This window comes from Mobula hypostoma, chromosome 10 (assembly GCF_963921235.1).
Source record: "Mobula hypostoma chromosome 10, sMobHyp1.1, whole genome shotgun sequence".
Taxonomy (NCBI): domain Eukaryota; kingdom Metazoa; phylum Chordata; class Chondrichthyes; order Myliobatiformes; family Myliobatidae; genus Mobula; species Mobula hypostoma.
Window position 1 is genome coordinate 134,077,346 of NC_086106.1, and position 19,255 is coordinate 134,096,600.

The 19,255-nt window shown below is 44.7% G+C and overlaps 1 protein-coding gene across 4 annotated transcripts in view; it reads left to right on the forward strand.

The window, feature by feature from the left end:
* The window catches only part of arhgef6 (Rac/Cdc42 guanine nucleotide exchange factor (GEF) 6), a 223,775-nt gene extending 216,968 nt beyond the window's left edge, over positions 1-6,807 (forward strand). For 3 of the 4 annotated variants that reach the window (XM_063061177.1, XM_063061179.1, XM_063061178.1), the window contains 3 exons: positions 3,887-3,986; positions 4,871-4,925; positions 5,024-6,807. In XM_063061177.1, the coding sequence (XP_062917247.1) occupies positions 3,887-3,986; positions 4,871-4,925; positions 5,024-5,146 (278 nt within the window). In that variant the 3' untranslated portion in view covers positions 5,147-6,807. The remainder of the gene's footprint in view (positions 1-3,886; positions 3,987-4,870; positions 4,926-5,023) is intronic. The other variant, XM_063061180.1, reaches the window with a different exon arrangement.
* The last annotated feature ends 12,448 nt before the right edge of the window (positions 6,808-19,255 follow it).

Sequence of the window (19,255 nt, forward strand, 5' to 3'; positions counted from 1 at the left end):
AGTGACCTACTCCTGGGAGCAGCAAGAGAGAAAGACTGTTCGTACATAGGGCTCTTCCCCCAGGAGCAGCGAGAGAGAGAGAGAGCGAGATTTTTTGTACGTACGTAGGCACCTTCCCCTGGGAGCAGTGAGAGAGAGACTGTTTGTATGTAGGGACCTACTGGGAGCAGCGAGAGAGAGAGAGACTGTTTGTACATAGGGCTCTTCCCCCAGGAGCAGCGAGAGAGAGCGAGATTGTTCGTACGTAGGCACCTTCCCCTGGAGCAGCAAGAGAGAGACCATTCATACGTAGGGACCTACTCCTGGGAGCAGCGAGAGATACTATTCATACGTAGGGGCCTTCCCCTGGGAGCAGCGAGAGAGAGACTGTTTGTTTGTATGTAGTGACCTACTCCTGGGAGCAGCAAGAGAGAAAGACTGTTCGTACATAGGGCTCTTCCCCCAGGAGCAGCGAGAGAGAGAGAGAGCGAGATTTTTTGTACGTACGTAGGCACCTTCCCCTGGGAGCAGTGAGAGAGAGACTGTTTGTATGTAGGGACCTACTGGGAGCAGCGAGAGAGAGAGAGACTGTTTGTACATAGGGCTCTTCCCCCAGGAGCAGCGAGAGAGAGAGAGAGCAAGATTGTTTGTACATAGGCACCTTCCCCTGGGAGCAGTGCGAGAGAGAGAGACACCGTTTATGCATTGGGACCTTCCTAGTCAGAGACTTGGGTTTGGTCAAAGGCAAAAGTAGAATTATTGGTTCAAGACTACAAGGATGGAATCTGCTGTCATTGGACACAAAAATTTCCATGAAGGATTTTGACATTTAAGAATGGTGTTTCCCAGAATAACTGATGCAAGATTAAGGAAGACCTTCCTCCAAGAGCAGCGAACAGGAGGGAAAGAAAATGTTCACATGTCCGTAGAGGGTGCTAAGCTCCTGCCCCCCCCCCCCCCCACTTCTGCTCTCATCCTTGTGAATTTCAATCTACGTCAATGCTTTGATTGGTGGGATAGGTGAGAAATGGACTCCCGCCCCGTCTCCAGGCTTCACACTTAGCTCAAAACCTTGCCAAACTCCCTCGGAGACAGCAGAGCACCAGATCATTCAGTCAGCCCAGAAGCACACCCCAAAATGTCGATCACATGCTCCAACAGTAGCTGAATCACATTTGAAAGAAAAAGGGGAAGTAAGTGAAGTGAAAGAAGTCATTTCATGTAGTCTGAAGGATATCACATTCGGTCAAGTTGTTTGCTGGCGCCATCTGCTTCCATGGCATGGAAATCTATCAGAGCTTGTAACGGGATGTGCATCCGATGGAAAAATGGCAAATAGAATTTTAATACAGAGGTGTAGCACTTTGGGAGGACAAACCAGAGTAGGACAGTGAGTGGTGGAGTACTGAGGAATGCAGAAGAACAGGGGGATCTGGGAACGCAGATCCATAATTCCTTGAAAGTGGTAGCACAGATAGAATTGTAAAGAGAACCTTTTGGTACATTGCCCATCATAAATCAAAGTACTGAGTACAGGAGTTGGGATGTTATATTGAAATTGTATAAGATGCTGGTGAGGCCCAATTTGAAGTATGGTGTGCAGTTTTGGTCACCTACTCACTGGAAAGCTATCAATAAGATTGACAGAGTGCAGAGAAAATTTACAGGGATGTTGCCAAGATTTGAGGACCTGAGGTACAGGGAAAGGTTGAATAGATTAGGGCTTCATTCCCTAGAGCATGGAAGATTAAGGGGAGATTTGATAGAGCTAAACAGAATTATGTGGGGTATAGATAGGGTAAATGCAAGCAGGCTTTTCTACTGAGGGTGGATAGATCTTGAACTAGAGGTAATGGGTTAAGGGTAAAAGGTGAAATGTTTATGGGGAACACGAGCATGGAATTTCTTCACTCAGAGGGTGATAAAATTATGGAACAAGCTGCCAGCGGAATTGTTGGATGTGGCTTCAATTTCAACATTGAAGAGAAATTTGGATCAGTACATGGATGGGAAAGGTTTGGAAGGCTATGGTCCAGGTGTAGGTTGATGGAACTAAGCAGGCTAATAGATGGACCAAAGGGCCTGTTTCTGTGTTATGGTTTTCTTTCTATGACTGATATTCAACTCACTCGTGTATGTTGAGAACAGTAAGGGTCCCAGCACTGAACTTGTGCAGTTCTGGTACCATACCGACAGGAAATATATCAACAAGCTGGAAAGTGTGCACAGATGGCTAATGTATACATAATTTACTTAACTCAATTTATGTAAAACAATTTATTATATACAAAATTATAATTTGTAGTGATTTTTATGTCTTGCATTAACTGCTGCCACAAAATGATAAATTGCATGCTATGTGGGTGTGATAATATACGTGGTTCTGATGATGTAGTGTTTGGACAGCCATGATGAGATGTATAAAGATGAATCCAACACAACTGTGGGTTCATGTTTTGTTACCAAGGAGCAGCAGCAGAGGGATCTCTAAAACTCGATACGGAAACAGTGAGAGCGATGAGCAGCCCAGCAGTCTTGCCCAACATGACAAGAGTAGCACGCGGGTGACGGTGTTGTAATCTGGAATGCACGAGCTGAAAGTGCAGTAGAATTAGTTGCTATTGAATTATCAGCAGTCAGTCAATGTCAGCATTCCTAGCTGGATCCTTCCAGTCCTGCTCACAGGCACTCAGCCAGTCTTCAGTTCAATGTTTCAAGTGAATTTATTATCAAAGTACATATATGCCCCATATATAAAGCCTGAGATTCACTTTCTTGCAGCAATCACAGTAAATACAACGAACACAACAGAACCAATAAAAGACTGCACCCAACAGGGTGGACAAACGACCAATGTACAAGTACAGAAAGGAAGAAAGAAAACAAGTAATCATAAATTGATAAGCCATAAATTTTGAGAACATGGATGCATCAGAATCAGGTTTAATATCACCGGCATATGCTGTGAATTTGTTAACTTTGCAACAGCAGTACAATGTAATATGTGATAAATATAAAAAACTGAATTATGGTAAGTATATATATGTATTAAATAGTTAAGTAGTGCAAAGTCAGAAACTTAAAAGAGAAGTACTGATATAGTGTTCACGGGTTCAATGTCCATTTAGGAATCAGATGGCAGAGGGGAAGAAGCCGTTCATGAATCACTGAGTGTGTGCCTTCAGGCTTCTTTCTATACCTCCTACCTGACTGTAGCAATGAGAAGAGGGCATGCCCTGGGTGCTGGAGGTCCTTAATGATGGGGGAGTTACCTTTTTGAGGGATCACTCCTTGAAGATGTCCTCGATGCTGCCCGTAATGGAGCTGGCTGAGTTTACAAATCTTTGCAGTTTACTTCAATCCTGTACAGTAGTGCCCCGCCATCCCACCCCATACCAGACAGTGGTGCAGCCTATCAGAATGCTCTCCACGGGACATCTGTAGAAGTTTATGAGTGTTTTAGGTGACAAACCAAATCTCCTCAAACTCCTGATGAAATATAGCCACTGTCTTGCCTTCTTTATAGCAACATCGATGCAAAGAGTCCTTGAAAATGAGTCCGCAGGTTGTGGAGACAGTTCAGTGATGGAGCAAGTGAAGTTATCCCCTCTGATACAAGAGCCTGATGGTTGTGGGGTTTCCGAACCTGGTGGTGTGAATCCTGTGCTCCTGTACCTCCTGCCTGATGGCAGCAGCGAGAAGAGATCCTGGCCTGGGTGGTGGAGGTCTTGATGATGGATCCTGCTTCTGCAGGATAGCGGTATCCTTTGTCAAAGACTCCCCACCATTGCAGCTCCCCCAATGAGGGTCACCCCAGGGGAGAGGACTGACCTGGCCAGATGAAAATGATGCAGTCTCTTTCTGATTGAGACCGAGACAATGTTAACCTTCGACCCTACTCTTACAGTCTGTCGGAAAGACTCAGCGCCACAGGTTCTGCTCCCAGAGGAGGAGAAGATCATCGTGGAAGAGACAAAGAGTAATGGGCAAACTGTAATCGAAGAGAAGTAAGTGGTTTGTTTACCAGCTGTACTATCACCTTGAGAACAGGGAGCTGCTTTTCCCATTGTCACAGAAGTAGGTGAGATTTGGAGGGTGAAGGGTCACAGCAGAGTTGTCAGGGCAGCAGTGACCGGATGCAGTGTCTGGGGAGGCATTATTTATTGATAAACAGCCTGGGGGCTTATCATGGACTGCTGTTGTTACTGGTGCTGTAGTTACCTTCAGGATTTTTCAAGGAGCAAGAACTAAATGTGGAGATATTAGCAAGTACTCAGAGAGTCAGAGCAGTCAGGCTGTGAGTGAAGAGCAAATCAAGGAAGAGGATGTGCCCTCTCCCCCTCCACCCTCCACCCCTCTCCCCACTTTCCCCTTCTCCCTCCCCCTCTCTCTCCCCCCTCTCTTTCCACCTCCCCTCCACCCCTCTCTCCCCGACCCTCCCTCCAACCTCTCTCCACACTCTCTCCTCTCTCCCCCTCCCACCTCTCCCCTGTCCCCCTCCCCACCCCCTCCCCCCTCCCCCCTTGCCCCCCTCCCCCCTCGCCCCCTCCCCCCTCTCACCCTCCCTCACCCCCCCTCACCCTCCCTCACCCCTCACCCTTTCCTTATTCCCCTGAGATAGCTCAATGGGTTGTGGGCAGATGGAACCCTGTGAGTGATGGTACCAATGGGGAGAGGGGATGAAGTGACAGGACCCGGGTGGGCTGGGGGCAGTGTGAAAGAGTGGAAAATTCAGCGTTCATATCTTACCCAAGTGAATAAGGCAGGACCAGTAATCACCTGAGGACAGTGGGGTAAGGATTCATGGAGGCCAGCACAAAGATGATGGGCCAAAGGCCTGTTGCCGTGCTGTACTGCTCCACATCTCTGATAAGTGCCTTCGTTGCTGCAGGAGTCTCGTGGACACAGTTTACGCGTTGAAGGATGAAGTTCAGGAGCTGAAGCAGGTCAGTCCCTGGATTCTGCAGATGGTTTACAGTCGTTCGCTTGGCTTTCCCGGTCTGGACACATTGTAATAACTGCATTTGTATTATCCTTTCCCCAGGAAAATAAACGGATGAAGCAATGTCTAGAGGAGGAACAGAAATCCCGGAAAGAATTGGAAAAAATGATCCGCAAAGTGCTGAAGCAATTGAACGAGTCAGCATGGGATGAGAGCAGTCATTAAAACTGCCTGCCTGCCTGCATCTCAACACAGGCTCAAGCAAACAGCAATGCAGTGCAGAGCTGGCTGCTAAGTCATGGAGGAGCCTTGGTTCACTGACTGTGAATTTCTGTGGATGGGCAGGTGACTGAAGAGTTGAAATCTGACAAGGAATTGCACAGGTCTGGGGAGCTCCATCTCCAGTACTCGGATTGGTTACCAGCCTGCGCCTGACAATGCCTGCAAAATGTCCCAAGCTGCTGAGAAGTAGCCTCCCGTGCCATCAGGTTAGGACTGTAACTCACTCTCAGAGTTCCTGAAGTTGAAAGACTCCTTCAAGGTGTTGCAGTGGGACTGCACCCGCCGATACCTTCTCCTGCCCAAGTTACTGGGTGTTAAGCTGTGCACTCACAAATCCAGGGATATCGCAGATTCTAGGCTCTGGCTGGTTTATTTATGTTTTCCTGTGTTAGGTCACATCCTGTTGTCACGTCCCCTCCTCTCCCCACAATCAGTTTACGTTGATGCAGTGCAGAAGCGTTATCCAGCAGGGGCCTCAATAATGACTTGCCTCTAATGCCTGAGTAGCTCTTGCCTACGTACAGTGGTGTACATAGTCAAGCTCTTTTTAAAGTGGTCGTAGCTTCGCGCATTCCTGTATATTACAGGATTATCTTTAATAATGTGTAAAGGTTCCAGGCAGCTCGTGTTCCCTCTCCCTACCATGGTGTGGAGTGCTTGCCCATTGACGGACAGACTGTAGGAGTTACCTGTGCAGGCACAATCATAGTTTCCAGTTGCTGAGGTGAAGGCGGGATTGAACACAGGAAGTATCAGGAGGATTTGGGAATAACCAGGGGATAATGACCCTGTAGTTCTGGGCAGTGTTCACATCACTGGCTGAAGATGGGCTTCAGTCACACTCTACTTTGGTTACAGTTCCTGTGTGCTCGCAGAGGCCGTCCCTTCCACTTTACTGTGAAGTGGAGTTTCAACCTCATATCCGTTACATTTGGTACAAAGACCAATCATTTCACACCAGCACTGAGCATGGAACTGTGAGCAGCCTGTGCTTTGAGTCTGGCTGTGAATTCATCCACACTTGTGGACCGTTAAGCTAGCAGGGCTCATATTAACCTGGGAACCCGCTGCTGTGTCTATAGCGAGTGCCTGTGCTTGTGGAGATCCTTTGTTAGCGCACACATTCGTGCACACACACTCAGGTGTGTACACAATCACATGTACACACCCACTCACATATGAACATGCACTCACATTCATGCACACCCATGCACACAATCACACAGATGCACACACACGGGATTCCTTTTCTAAAAAGCTTCTTTTTATACTGCTGAAGCCATCCATCCCCTCAGCTCTACCTGTAAATAAATAGCTCTTTAATTTTGGCAGGATCTCACAGCACCACACGATTCTATAAAATTCTTGTACTGTTGACTGAATTTTTTTTGCTGTTAGCTTCGATACAATTAAATTGATTTTCTGAATGGGTTGTGTGTGTTTATATTCATGATATATTGAAATTGTGCTACTAATCAAACATCTATTAATGAAACTGCTGCATTATTTCCACTTTTCTCGGATCTCAGTGTGTTGTACATTAGGTGATGGGGGGAAGGTGATTCCTAGCAATAAAACCTTTTCTAGCTCATGTGGGCAATGATTTCAAATTTCTGACTCTCCAAACCATTAGTCATAGCAGTTGAATTAAGCTATTCCGCCCATTGAGTTTGGTCTGTCATTCCATCGTGGCTGATTTATTATCCCTCTTAACATCCTTCTCCTCATAACTTTTGATACCCTGATTAATCAAGAACTGGTCAATCTCCACTTTAAATATACTTAATGGCCTCCACAGCATTCTGTGGCAGTGAAATCTGCAGATTCACCACCCACTTACTTTTCATCTCGGTTCTAAAGGGATGTCCTAGTATTCGAAGGCTGTCCTGCTGGTCCTAGACTACCCTACTATAGGAAACATCCTCTCCACATTCACTCTGTCTAGACCTTCCAATATTCGATAGGTTTCAATGAGATCCCCCTCATTCTTAAACTCCAGCGAGTGCAGGTCCAGAGCTATCAAATGCTCGTATCTTTCAATCCTGGGATCATTCTCATAAACTTCCTCTGGACTCTCTCCAATGCCAGCACATCCTTTCTTAGAAAAGGATCCTGAAACTACTCACAAAACCCCAAGTGTGGTTTGACTAATGCCTTATAAAGCCTCAGTATTACACCCTTACTCTTGAATTCTAGATCTCGTGAAACGAATGCTAAAATTGCTTTTGCCTTTCTCACCACTGACTCAACCTGCAAGTTAACCTTTAGGCAACCTTGCACAAGGACTCCCAAGTCCCTTTACCCTTCTGATTTTTGAATTTTCTCTCCATTTAGAAAGTAGTCTACGCCTTTATTCTTTCTAGCAAAGTGCATGACCAAACAGTTACTGACACTATGTTGCGCCTGCCACTTCTTTGCCTATTCTCCCAATCTGTCTGAGTCCTTCTGCAGACTGAGACCATAAGATGTAGAAGCAGAATGGCACCATTTGGTCCATCCAGTCTGCTGCACCATGAATTACATCATGACTGCTTCCTCAACAAATTTAACAGGCATTTAAGGTGGTTAATCCTGGCACCCAGCGCTGAATTCTTCTATTGAGCAAAAGGTTCACTTTCAAAATAAACACATGTTAATTTTCTTCAAGCAGCCATTGCATTGTTCAGATTCTTGACTCTTATTGAATGTCTGGGAAGGTCAATTAACAAATCCTCCCAGCTGAGTTGGTTATCAAGTTGTCGGGGTTGGGTCGGTTAATGAATTGTCTGGGCCGAGTGGATTAATGGAGTTGACAGAGTTCACTAGGAGGCCCTGATCTTACCTTTGAATATCATAGTATCTAAAGTTTCAGCTACTCAACTCCAGTGACCCTGGTTGGATGTAGACCCCAGCTGCTGTCTGTGGGGAAGTTTACACAATCTCCCTGTGACCGCATGGGTTTCCCTGCTGCTCCAGTTTCCTCACGTCCGTAAGATGTGCAGGTTAGTCGATTAATTGGCTAGTGCAAATTTCCCTTAGTGTGTGAGTGAGAGAGAGAAGTTGTAGTGTTATAGTGATGTTGGGGGGGGGGAAGCCATGGAGCAGATGGGCTGAATAGACTCCTCCACAAACCCTTTCTGTTCAGAGTTCTGCAATTACTGATGGAGGTGTCTATCTTGAATGTCCCAAATGTATCTGCCTCTATTACCTGGCCTGGTGGTGAGTTCCACACACCCACCACTCACAGTGTAAAGAAAACCACCTCTGATATCCCCCTATACTTTTCTCCAATCACCTTAACATTATGGCCCCCTCATAATCAAGCTGGTTGCAGAGACATCGTCCTGTTGGTGGAAGAAAGGTTAGAGTAGTTTGGCAAGCAGGGAAGTTCCTTCACACAGGTCTCCCTCTAAAAATGAGCTGCTTTGGCCTACTTGGAAATCCTGAGAAACATAGAAAAACTGCAGCACAATACAGGCTCTTCAGCCCACAAAGCTGTGCTGGACATGTACTTACTTTACAAATTACCTAGGGTTATCCATAGCCCTCTATTTTTCTAAGCTCCATGTACCTATCCAGGAGTCTCTTAAAAGGCCCTATCGTTTCCGCCTCCACCACTATTGCCGGCAGCCCATTTCACGTACTCACTACTCTCTGCGTTAAAAAAACTTAACCCCTGACATCTCCTCTGTACCTACTTCCAAGCACTCTAAAACTCTACCCCCTTGTGTTAGCCATTTCAGCCCTGGGAAAAAGCCTCTGACTACACGTTCAATGCCTCTCATCATCTTATACACCTCCATCAGGTCACCTCTCATCCTCCATCGCTCCAAGGAGAAAAGGCCTTGCCATGATGGATCTGGAGTTGTGTGTGCTTCAGGAATGCAGTGCTGCGTATGTGAGTGATGTGGCCTGCCTCTTTAGGGCTGATGGGATACAATGCTCATATCTTGTCCTTGGTTCACCCACCTCTCCAATAGGTTTGCACGATCAGTTTAGGTGGTGTCGCTGCACTGCCTGGAGGTGCCAGCTGTAGGTTATCCACCCTGTAGAGCAGGGTGAGGATCCCTATTTCCCTGTATGGTGTTGACTTGAGGGCCTGAGTTATGGGAAAGGTTGAATAGGTTAGGACTTAATTTCCTGTAGCGTAGGTGAATGAGGGGGAGATTTGATACAGGTATACAAAATTATGAGGGGTATAGATAGGCGAAGTACAAGCAGGCTTTTTCCACTAATGTGTGAGACTAGAACCGGAGGTCATGGGTTACGGGTGAAAGGTTAAATGTTGAAGGAAAACTTAACTTCTGGAAAGATGGTGGCAGGCTCGAGTCACACCAGGTCCAATTAAATGTGCATTTGTTCATTCTTTATCTGTTTTACAACCACAAGTTGCTGGATTTTATGCACATCAGGTACTGCAGGACTATCCCATCACTGAGCTGTTCGATATAGAGCTGGACTTACTGCGTTTTCATCTGGACTTGTCATTTACTGTTGGATGGTGCACAGCGCAGGTGATCGTCTTGAACATCTTTATTGTGATCGCAAAATCCTTTGGACATAGAAAGATGCACATCCAGTTCTCTGGATCATTGGAGAGACCAACAATAGGTAAGCTGTTAGACTGAGGCCACAGGGTCACCTGTCGCAACCGAACAGGAGAGAAAACGCAGAGGCATTGTGTGAGAGCTTTTGCAGGATGCACTGAGATCTGTATCGGGTTGGGAGCTGAAGCCTCCTGTCAGTGCTGCCCTACAGCATTTTCTCGGTGGAAAAACAAGCTGGACCAATACAACTTACCATCATTTCTACAATTGCGCTAATTGTAGAAAATAAAAAAGGGACTTGGGCTAATTTTTTTCTTTGTGACTTTTTCTGAAATCGTATCTGTATGTGCTATTTGTGCTGTGTGCTGTTGGTAATCTGTTTTGCACCTTGGAGGAAGGCTGTTTTGTTTGGCTATATTCATGTTTGGTTGGATAATAATTAAACTCAGGGTGGTAAGAGTGAGATGAGCTGCCAGCAGAAGTGGTGTACAGTATATGGATTCAGTTGCAACATTGAAGTGAAGTTTGGATAAGTACATGGAGGGTGCAGATTGATGGGCAGAATGACAGTTCAGTACAGACTAGATGAACTGAAGGGCTTGTTCCTGTGCTGTGTGACTGGACCATGACCTTCAAAACAGGCTGGATGACTTTGTTCTTTAAACACACTTTTCATTCAGAGAAAGGCATTGCAGCTCCATTGAGGGATGCAGGTACCAAATACTCCATGTGGTGACGTTTTCTATCTCTAGTGTCGTTTCAAGCACCATTTCCACAGCCCCCAGAGTTATACAGCACAGAACCAGGCCCTTCAACCTAGCCCATCAATGCTGACCACCTACGCTGGTCCCATTTGCTCACATTAGGACCATATCACCTGAATCTTTTGCATTGATCTATCTGCCTTTTAAATGTTCTTATTGTATCCACTACTGTCCCCTCCCACTGGCAGCTCATTCCACATGTTCATCACCCTTTGTGTGGAAAAGGTTCCCAAATCTCTTTTCCTTCATCTCCATCCTAACCACCTACTTTTTGTCTGATCTCTGTGTTCCAGGATTACCAAATCATTGGAGAGGGATAGGAACAAATGTTAAGAAAGCGTTTAATTGGAGTAAGGGGAAATATACAACTATCAGGCAGGAACTTGGAAGTATAAATTGGGAACATGTTCTCAGGGAAACAGATGACAGAAATGTGGCAAATATTCAGGGGATGTTTGCATGATGTTCTGCATAGCTATGTTCCAATGAGACAGGGAAAGGATGGTAGGGTACAGGAACCGTGGTGTACAAAGGCTGTTGTAAATCTAGTCAAGAAGAAAAGAAAAGCTTACAAAAGGTTCAAAAAACTAGGTAATGATAGAGATCTAGAAGATTATAAGGCTAGCAGGAAGGAACTTAAGAATGAAATTAGGAGAGACAGAAGGGGCTATGAGAAGGCCTTGGTGGGTAGGATTGAGGAAAACCCCAAGGCATTCTACAAGTATGTGAAGAGCAAGAGGATAAGGTTTGAGAGAATAGGACCAATCAAGTATGACAGTGGAAAAGTGTGTATGGAACCGGAGGAGATAGCAGACTGAAACTTAATGAATGCTTCAGTATTCAGTACAAAAAAAGAAACTTGCCGATCGTAGGGATGACATATAGTGGACTGAAAAGCTTGAGCATATACATATTAAGAAAGGATGTGCTGGAGCTTTTGGAAAACATCAAGTTGGATAAGTCACCGGGACCGGATGAGATGTACCCTAGGCTACTGTGGGAGGTGAGGGAGGAGATTGCTGAGCCTCTGGCGATGATCTTTGCATCATCAATGGGGACGGTGGAGGTTCCAGAGGATTGGAGGGTTGCGGATGTTGTTCCCTTATTCAAGAAAGGGAGTAGAGATAGCCCAGGAAATTATGGACCAGTGAGTCTTACCTCAGTGGTTGGTAAGTTGATGGAGAAGATCCTGAGAGGCAGGATTTATGAACATTTGGAGAGGCATAATATGAATAAGAATAGCATGGCTTTGTCAAAGGCAGGTCATGCCTTACGAGCCTGATTGAATTCTTTGAGGAAGTAACAAAACATATTGATGAAGGTAGAGTGGTGGATATAGTGTGTATGGATTTCAATAAAGCATTTGATAAAATTCCCTGTGCAAGACTCCTTCAGAAAGTAAGCAGGCATGGGATCCAAGGAGACCTTGCTTTGTGGATCCAGAATTTGCTTGCCCACAGAAGGCAAAGAATGGTTGTATACGGGTCATATTCTACATGGAGGTTGGTCACCAGTGGTGTGCCTCAGGGATCTGTTCTGGGACCCCTTCTCTTTGTGATTTCTATAAATGACCCGGATGAGGAAATGGAGGGATCGGTTGGTAAATTTGCTGATGACACAAAGGTTGGAGGTGTTGTGGATAGCGTGGAGAACTGTCAGAGGTTACAGCGGGTCATTGATAGGATGCAAAACTGGGCTGAAAAGTGGCAGATGGCGTTCAACCCAGATAAGTTTGAGCTCGTTCATTTTGGTAGGTCAAATATGATGGCAGAATATAGTGTTAATGGTAAGGCTCTTGACAGTGTGGAGGATCAGAGGGTTGACTCTGTGATTAAGAAGGCATATGGTGAATTTGCCTTCATCAACCATGGGATTGAGTTTAAGAGCCGAGAGGTAATGTTGCAGCTATATAGGACCCTGGTCGGACCCCACTTAGAGTACTGTGCTCAGTTCTGGTCACCTTCCTCAGGAAACTTGTGGAAACCATAGAAAGGGTGCAGAGGAGATTTACAAGGATGTTTCCTGGATTGGGGAGCATGCCTTAATGACAGGTTGAGTGAACTCTACCTTTTCTTCTTGGAGCGACGGAGGATGAGAGGTGACCTGATAGATGTGTACAAGATGATGGGAGGCACTGATTGTGTGGATAGTCAGAGGCTTTTTTCCCAGGGCTGAAATGGCTAGCATGAGAGGACACAGTTTTTAGATGCTTGGAAGTAGGTACAAAGGAGATGTGGGGGTAAGTTTTTTACGCAAAGAGAGTTGAGTGTGTGGAATGGGCTGCCGGCAATGATGGTGGAGACGGATACAATAGAGTCTTTTAAGAGACTCCTGGATAAGTACATGGAGTTCAGAAAAATAAAGGGCTATGGGTAACCCTAGGTAATTTCTAAAGTAAGTTCATGTTTGGCACAGCATTGTGGGCCAAAGGGCCTGTATTGTGCTGTAGGTTTACTATGTTTTCTATGATTACCCTGTCTCTTCTGGGACTTCAATATTTCCTGCATAAGAATTTTACACATCAGAATCAGAAATGAGAACCAAAGTTCAAAGTTAATTTATTATCAAAGTACATATATGTCACTTTTTAATAGAAAACAACCATACTACAATTATTGAAAGACTACACAACTTGGGTGTACAACCAATCAATGTACAAAAGTCAATAGACTTCCCAAATACAAAAAGAGAAATAATAATAAATAAGCAATAAATATCAAGAAGGTGAGATGAAGAGTCCTCGAAAGTGAGTCCTTAGATTGTGGGAACAGTTCAAAGATGAAGCTATTCCTTTTGGTTCAAGATCCCTCATGGTTGGAGGGTGGGGTAATAACTTCCTGAAGCTGGTGGTGTAATTGGTGAGGCTCATGTACCATCTTCCGGATGGTAGCAGTGGAAAGAGAGCATGTCTTGGGTGGTTGGCATCCCTGATGATGGATGCTGCTTTCCTGTGTTAACAGTTCACGTAGATGTGCTCAATATTGGGGAGGGCTTTACCCATGATGGACTATGCTGCATTCACTATTTTTTTGTAGGATTTTCCTTTCAATGGCATTGGTTTTTCCACACCAGTCTATGATTCAGCCAGTCAATATACAGTAATCTCCACGACACTACTATAGAAGCTGCCGTAGAAGTGATTTTTTTTTTGGACCACTGGAAAATGATGCTGGAGAGGTAGTAGTGGGGGACAAAGAAATGGCAGCTGAACTTAATGGTTACTTTGCATCTGTCTTCACTGTGGAAGACGCTAGCAGTGTGCCAGTGTTCTGCGAGTGTCAGGGAGTAGGAGTGAGTGTCAGTCCTATTAAAAAGGAACAAGTGCCAGGCAAACTGAAAGATCTCAAGGTGAATAAGTCACCTGGTCCAGATAGACTACATCCCAGAGTCTTGAGGGAGGTTGCTGAAGAAATAACAGATGCATTAGTCATGATCTTTCAAGAATCACTTGATTCCGGCATGGTCCCAGAGGAGACTAGTGTTGAAATTGCAGGGGCCCTGGCTGAAATATTTAAAATGTCGCTGTCTACAGGTGAGGTGCCGGAGGATTGGAGAGTGGCTCATGTTCCATTGTTTAAAAAAGGATCGAAAAGTAATCCGGGAAATTATAGGCCAGTAAGTTTAACGTCGGTAGTAGGTAAGTTATTGGAGGGAGTACTAAGAGACAGAATCTACAAGCATTTGGATAGACTGGGACTTATTAGGGAGAGTCAACATGGCTTTGTGCGTGGTAGGTCATGTTTGACCAATCTGTTGGAGTTTTTCGAGGAGGTTACCAGGAAAGTGGATGAAGGGAAGGCAGTGGATATTGTCTACATGGACTTCAGTAAGGCCTTTGACAAGGTCCCACATGGGAGGTTAGTTAGGAAAATTCAGTTGCTAGGTATACATGGAGAGGTGGTAAATTGGATTAGACATTGGCTCAATGGAAGAAGCCAGAGAGTGGAGGTAGAGAATTGCTTCTCTGAGTGGAGGCCTGTGACTAGTGGTGTGCCACAGGGATCAGTGCTGGGTCCATTGTTATTTGTCATCTATATCAATGATCTGGATGATAATGTGGTAAGTTGGATCAGCAAGTTTGCTGATGATACAAAGATTGGAGGTGTAGTAGACAGTGAGGAAGGTTTTCAGAGTCTGCATAGGGACTTGGACCAGCTGGAAAAATGGGCTGAAAAATGGCAGATGGAGTTTAATACTGACAAGTGTGAGGTATTGCACGTTGGAAGGACAAACCAACGTAGAACATACAGGGTTAATGGTAAGGCACTGAGGAGTGCAGTGGAACAGAGGGATCTGGGAATACAGATACAAAATTCCCTAAAAGTGGCGTCACAGGTAGATAGGGTCGTAAAGAGAGCTTTTGGTACATTGGCCCTTATTAATCAAAGTATTGAGTATAAGAGCTGGAATGTTATGATGAGGTTGTATAAGGCATTGGTGAGGCCGAATCTGGAGTACTGTGTTCAGTTTTGGTCACTAAATTACAGGAAGGATATAAATAAGGTTGAAAGAGTGCAGAGAAGGTTTACAAGGATGTTGCCGGGACTTGAGAAACTCAGTTACAGAGAAAGGTTGAATAGGTTGGGACTTTATTCCCTGGAGCGTAGAAGAATGAGGGGAGATTTGATAGAGGTATATAAAATTATGATGGGTATAGATAGAGTGAATGCAAGCAGGCTTTTTCCACTGAGGCAAGGGGAGAAAAAAACCAGGGACATGGATTTAGGCTGAGGGGGGAAAAGTTTAAAGGGAACATTATCGGGGGCTTCTTCACACAGAGAGTGGTGGGAGTATGGAATGAGCTGCCAGACGAGGTGGTAAATGCGGGTTCTTTTTTAACATTTAAGAATAAATTGGACAGATACATGGATGGGAGGTGTATGGAGGGATATGGTCCATGTGCAGGTTAGAGGGACTAGACAGAAAATGGTTCGGCACAGCCAAGAAGGGCCAAAAGGCCTGTTTCTGTGCTGTAGTTTCTATGGTTTCTATGGACTGGAAAATTGCAAATGTCACTCCACGCTTTAAGAAGTAAGGAAGACAAAAAAAAGGAAATTATAGATCAGTTAACCTAACCTCAGTGGTTGGGAAAGTGTTGAAATCTATTATTAAGGATGAGGTTTTGGGATACTTGGAGACTGCTGATGAAATAAGTCAAGATAGCATGGTTTCTGTAAAGGGAAATCTTGCCTGACAAATCTGTTACAGTCCTTTGAAGAAGTAACAAGCAGGGTGGACAAAGGAAAGGCAGTGGATGTCATTTACTTGGATTTTCAGAAGGCATTTGATAAGGTGCACACATGAGGTTGCTTAACAAGATAAAATCCTGTGGCATTACGGGTGACTAGTGATCTCACTATTGGGACTGCTGCTTTCACATTGTTTGTCAATGATTTGGATAATGGAATTGATGGCTTTGTGGTAACGTTTGTGGATGATACAAAGATAGGTGGAATGGTAGGTAGTGCTGAGGAAGCAATGTAATTGCAGCAGGACTTAGAAACACTGATGCCCTTGAATGGAAAATCCTACAAAAAGAAGTAGATGAGGCCCAGTCCATTATGGGTAAAACCCTCCCCACTATTGATCAAATCTATGTTGAGCACTGTTGCAGGAAAGCAACATCCATCATCAAGGACCCCCACCACCGAGGACATGCTCTCTTCTCATTGCTGCTATCAGAAAGAAGGTACAGGAGCCTCAGGACCCACACCAGTAGGTTTAGATGCAGTTATTACCCCTCAACCATCTGGCTCTTGAATCAGAGGGGATAATTTCACTCAACTTCATTTGCCCCATTATTGAAATGTTCCCACAACCTATGGATGCACTTTCAACGACTCTTCATCTCATGTTCTTGATATGTTTTGCATTCTTCTTCTTATTATTATTTCTTTCCTTATGTATTCGCACAGTTTGTTATCTTTTCCCCACCGGTTTAACACCGAAGTTCATGTGGACTTTCATTGATTCTATTATGGATGTACTGAGTATGCCTGCAAGAGAATGAATCTCAGGGTTGGAAATGGTGACATATATAGATCATAAGACCATAAGATGTAGGAGAAGAATTCGGCCATTTGGCCCATCGAGTCTGCTGTACTATTTCATCACAGCTGATCCATTTCCCTCCCAGCCCCAGTCTCCTGCCTTCTCTCCGTATCCCTTCGTGCCCTGACTGATCAAGAATCTATCAACCTTTGCTTTAAATATACCCAGTGACTTAGGCTCCACAGCCATCTGTGACAGTGAATTCTCTGGCTAAAGAAGTTCTTCCCCATTTCCATTCTAAAAGGATATCTCTCTATTCTGGACTGTGTATTCTAGTCCTAAACCATAAGATATAGTAACAGAATTAGGCCATTTGGCCCATCGAGTCTGCTCTACCATTTTATCACGCCTACTCCATTTCCCTCTCAGCCCCAATTTCCTGCCTTCTCCTTCTCTGCACTGGGTGCCCACTCCCCTTCCTTCTCCTGACAGTTGTCCAGTTACCTGCCTCCTGGAAGCTGTGGGTGACTACCTCCCTGTAGCTCCTGTATATCACTTCCTCAGTCTCCCATATGAGTCAAACGTCATCGAGTTCCAGTTCCAGCCCTTTAACACATTCTCAGGGGAGCTGCAGCTTGGTGCCTCTGATGCAGGTGTATTTTATCTGGGAGGTTGTTATGTTCATACACAAAGAACTGCTCCTGGAGTCATTCTCACCGCACTGTGTCCTTACAGATGAGGAATGAAGTATAAAGAAGAAACTTAGCAGATACCTACCTCGGCAAGCCTGATGTGCCAAAGTCAAAGCCTGCTCTCACTAACACTGGCCCACTCACAAAATGACTGCTCTGCTTGCCCCTGCCTTATTGTTATTTGCTCTTGCTAATGAATCTCATTTCCTGATTAGTTGCAGTTCCAACTCCAAAAACTGCCGCGAAATGCTGCTTTTTCAATCTACGATTGCAGACCTGTGAGAAGTCGTCTTCTCATGCTCCCATCCACTGATTGGCCGCAACTCCTTTGTACAAATTACAAATATGCAGCATGTACTCTGATAATAAATTTACTTCGAACTTCAAGGTCCCTGACCATGATTTGAAATGTTGAAAAATCCCAGTGGCGTTTGTTGGTTCCGTGTAAAGGTTATGTTGGTGAATGGATAGGAAGGGTTTGTGTTTAGAGCAGAGGTGGAGATGGTTATTGTGGGTTTAACCCTCCATAATATCTCTGCACTGATATCGTTTATTTGGAATGGGATGGCATTCAAAAGCCAGTCACACCAGCAGCTTAACTTAACAGACAGCAGAGGAAACGTCTGCACTGCAGGTCTGTACACACACCTATATAGAAATAAGCTCTTTAAGCCATTGTGGCAGTCAGTGCACTAACTTATTGTAATATTGATTTAAATAAGTTTCAAAATACTAATTGCAGCAATTGGGGGTTTCATTAGATCCTTAACAGGGAAGTATCATTTCTAAGTAATGTGCAGAGATGTGGAGATAGTTTTATATTCGCTTGTAGAAACACAGGAAATGAGATATCAGGAGAATTTCCACGCAGGTATGAGGGGTTATAGATAGGGTAGGGTGAATTCATGCAGGTTGAAAAGTGAAACCAGAACTAGAGCTGATAGAGTTAGGTTTAAGTGAAATGGTTAAGGGAACCTGAGGGGGAACTTTTTCACTCAGAGGGTGGTGGGAGTGTGAAATGAGCTGCTGGCGGAAGAGCTGGATGCGGGTTGAATGTGCAATTGAAGTTTAAGAATGGGACAGTTTGAAGGGATGTGGACGAGGCGCAAGGAGATAGGACTCTGCAGAAGATCTAATTAATGAGCATGGACTAGATGGGCCAAAGTGCCTGTAGTGCTCTGAGACTCTACAACATGTATGAGCCCAAGGATCTCAGTGGCAGTTCTGTGGAATCGACCTGAACTAGTCACCACTCGTATCTTGCTGCATTTTTCAGGCTGAGACAAACAGAAGGGTCTTGGCCCAAAACATCAACTGTACCTCTTCCTATAGATGTTGCCTGGCCTGCTGCGTTCACCAGCAACTTTTGTGTGAGTCCCAAGGATGGCTCAGAGACTGAACTCCAGCAAAGTGAATTCAATCCCCACTTCTGGTGCTGGGATTCTGATCCCCCCTCACATCCAATGGGTTAAATTTTCCCTTTGTGTGGGTGAGGGCTAGAATTTGGTGGGGTGGGTGATTTAAACGTCGGATTAAAAGGCTTTATAAGACGTTGGTCAGACTGCGCTTGGGCTATTATGAGCAGTTTAGAATCAGCATCAGGATTAACATCACTGGCATAAGCCATGAAATTTGTGTTGCAGTAGCCGTACAATGCAATCCATAATAATAAAAACTATCAATTACAATAAGTGTGTGTGTGTGTGTGTGTGTGTATATAATAGATTATTTGCAGTAAGTAATGCAAGAAGAGAGGAAACACAAAATAGTGAGGTTCTGTTCATTGGTTCAATATCCATTCACAAATCTGATGGCAAAGGAAAAGAAGCTGTATGTAAAATGTATCTTCAGGCTCCTGTAACTCATCCTTTTGGACCCCTTATGAAAGAAAAGATGTGCTGATATTATTGAGGATCCAGAGGAGGTTTGCAAGAATGTCCAGGAATGAAAGGGTTAATGTATGAGGAGTGTCTGATGGCTCTGGGCCTGTGTTCACTGGAGTTTAGAAGAATGAGAGATGTTCTCATTGAATCCTATCGAATATTGAAAGGTCTGGACAGAGTGGATGTGGGGAGGATG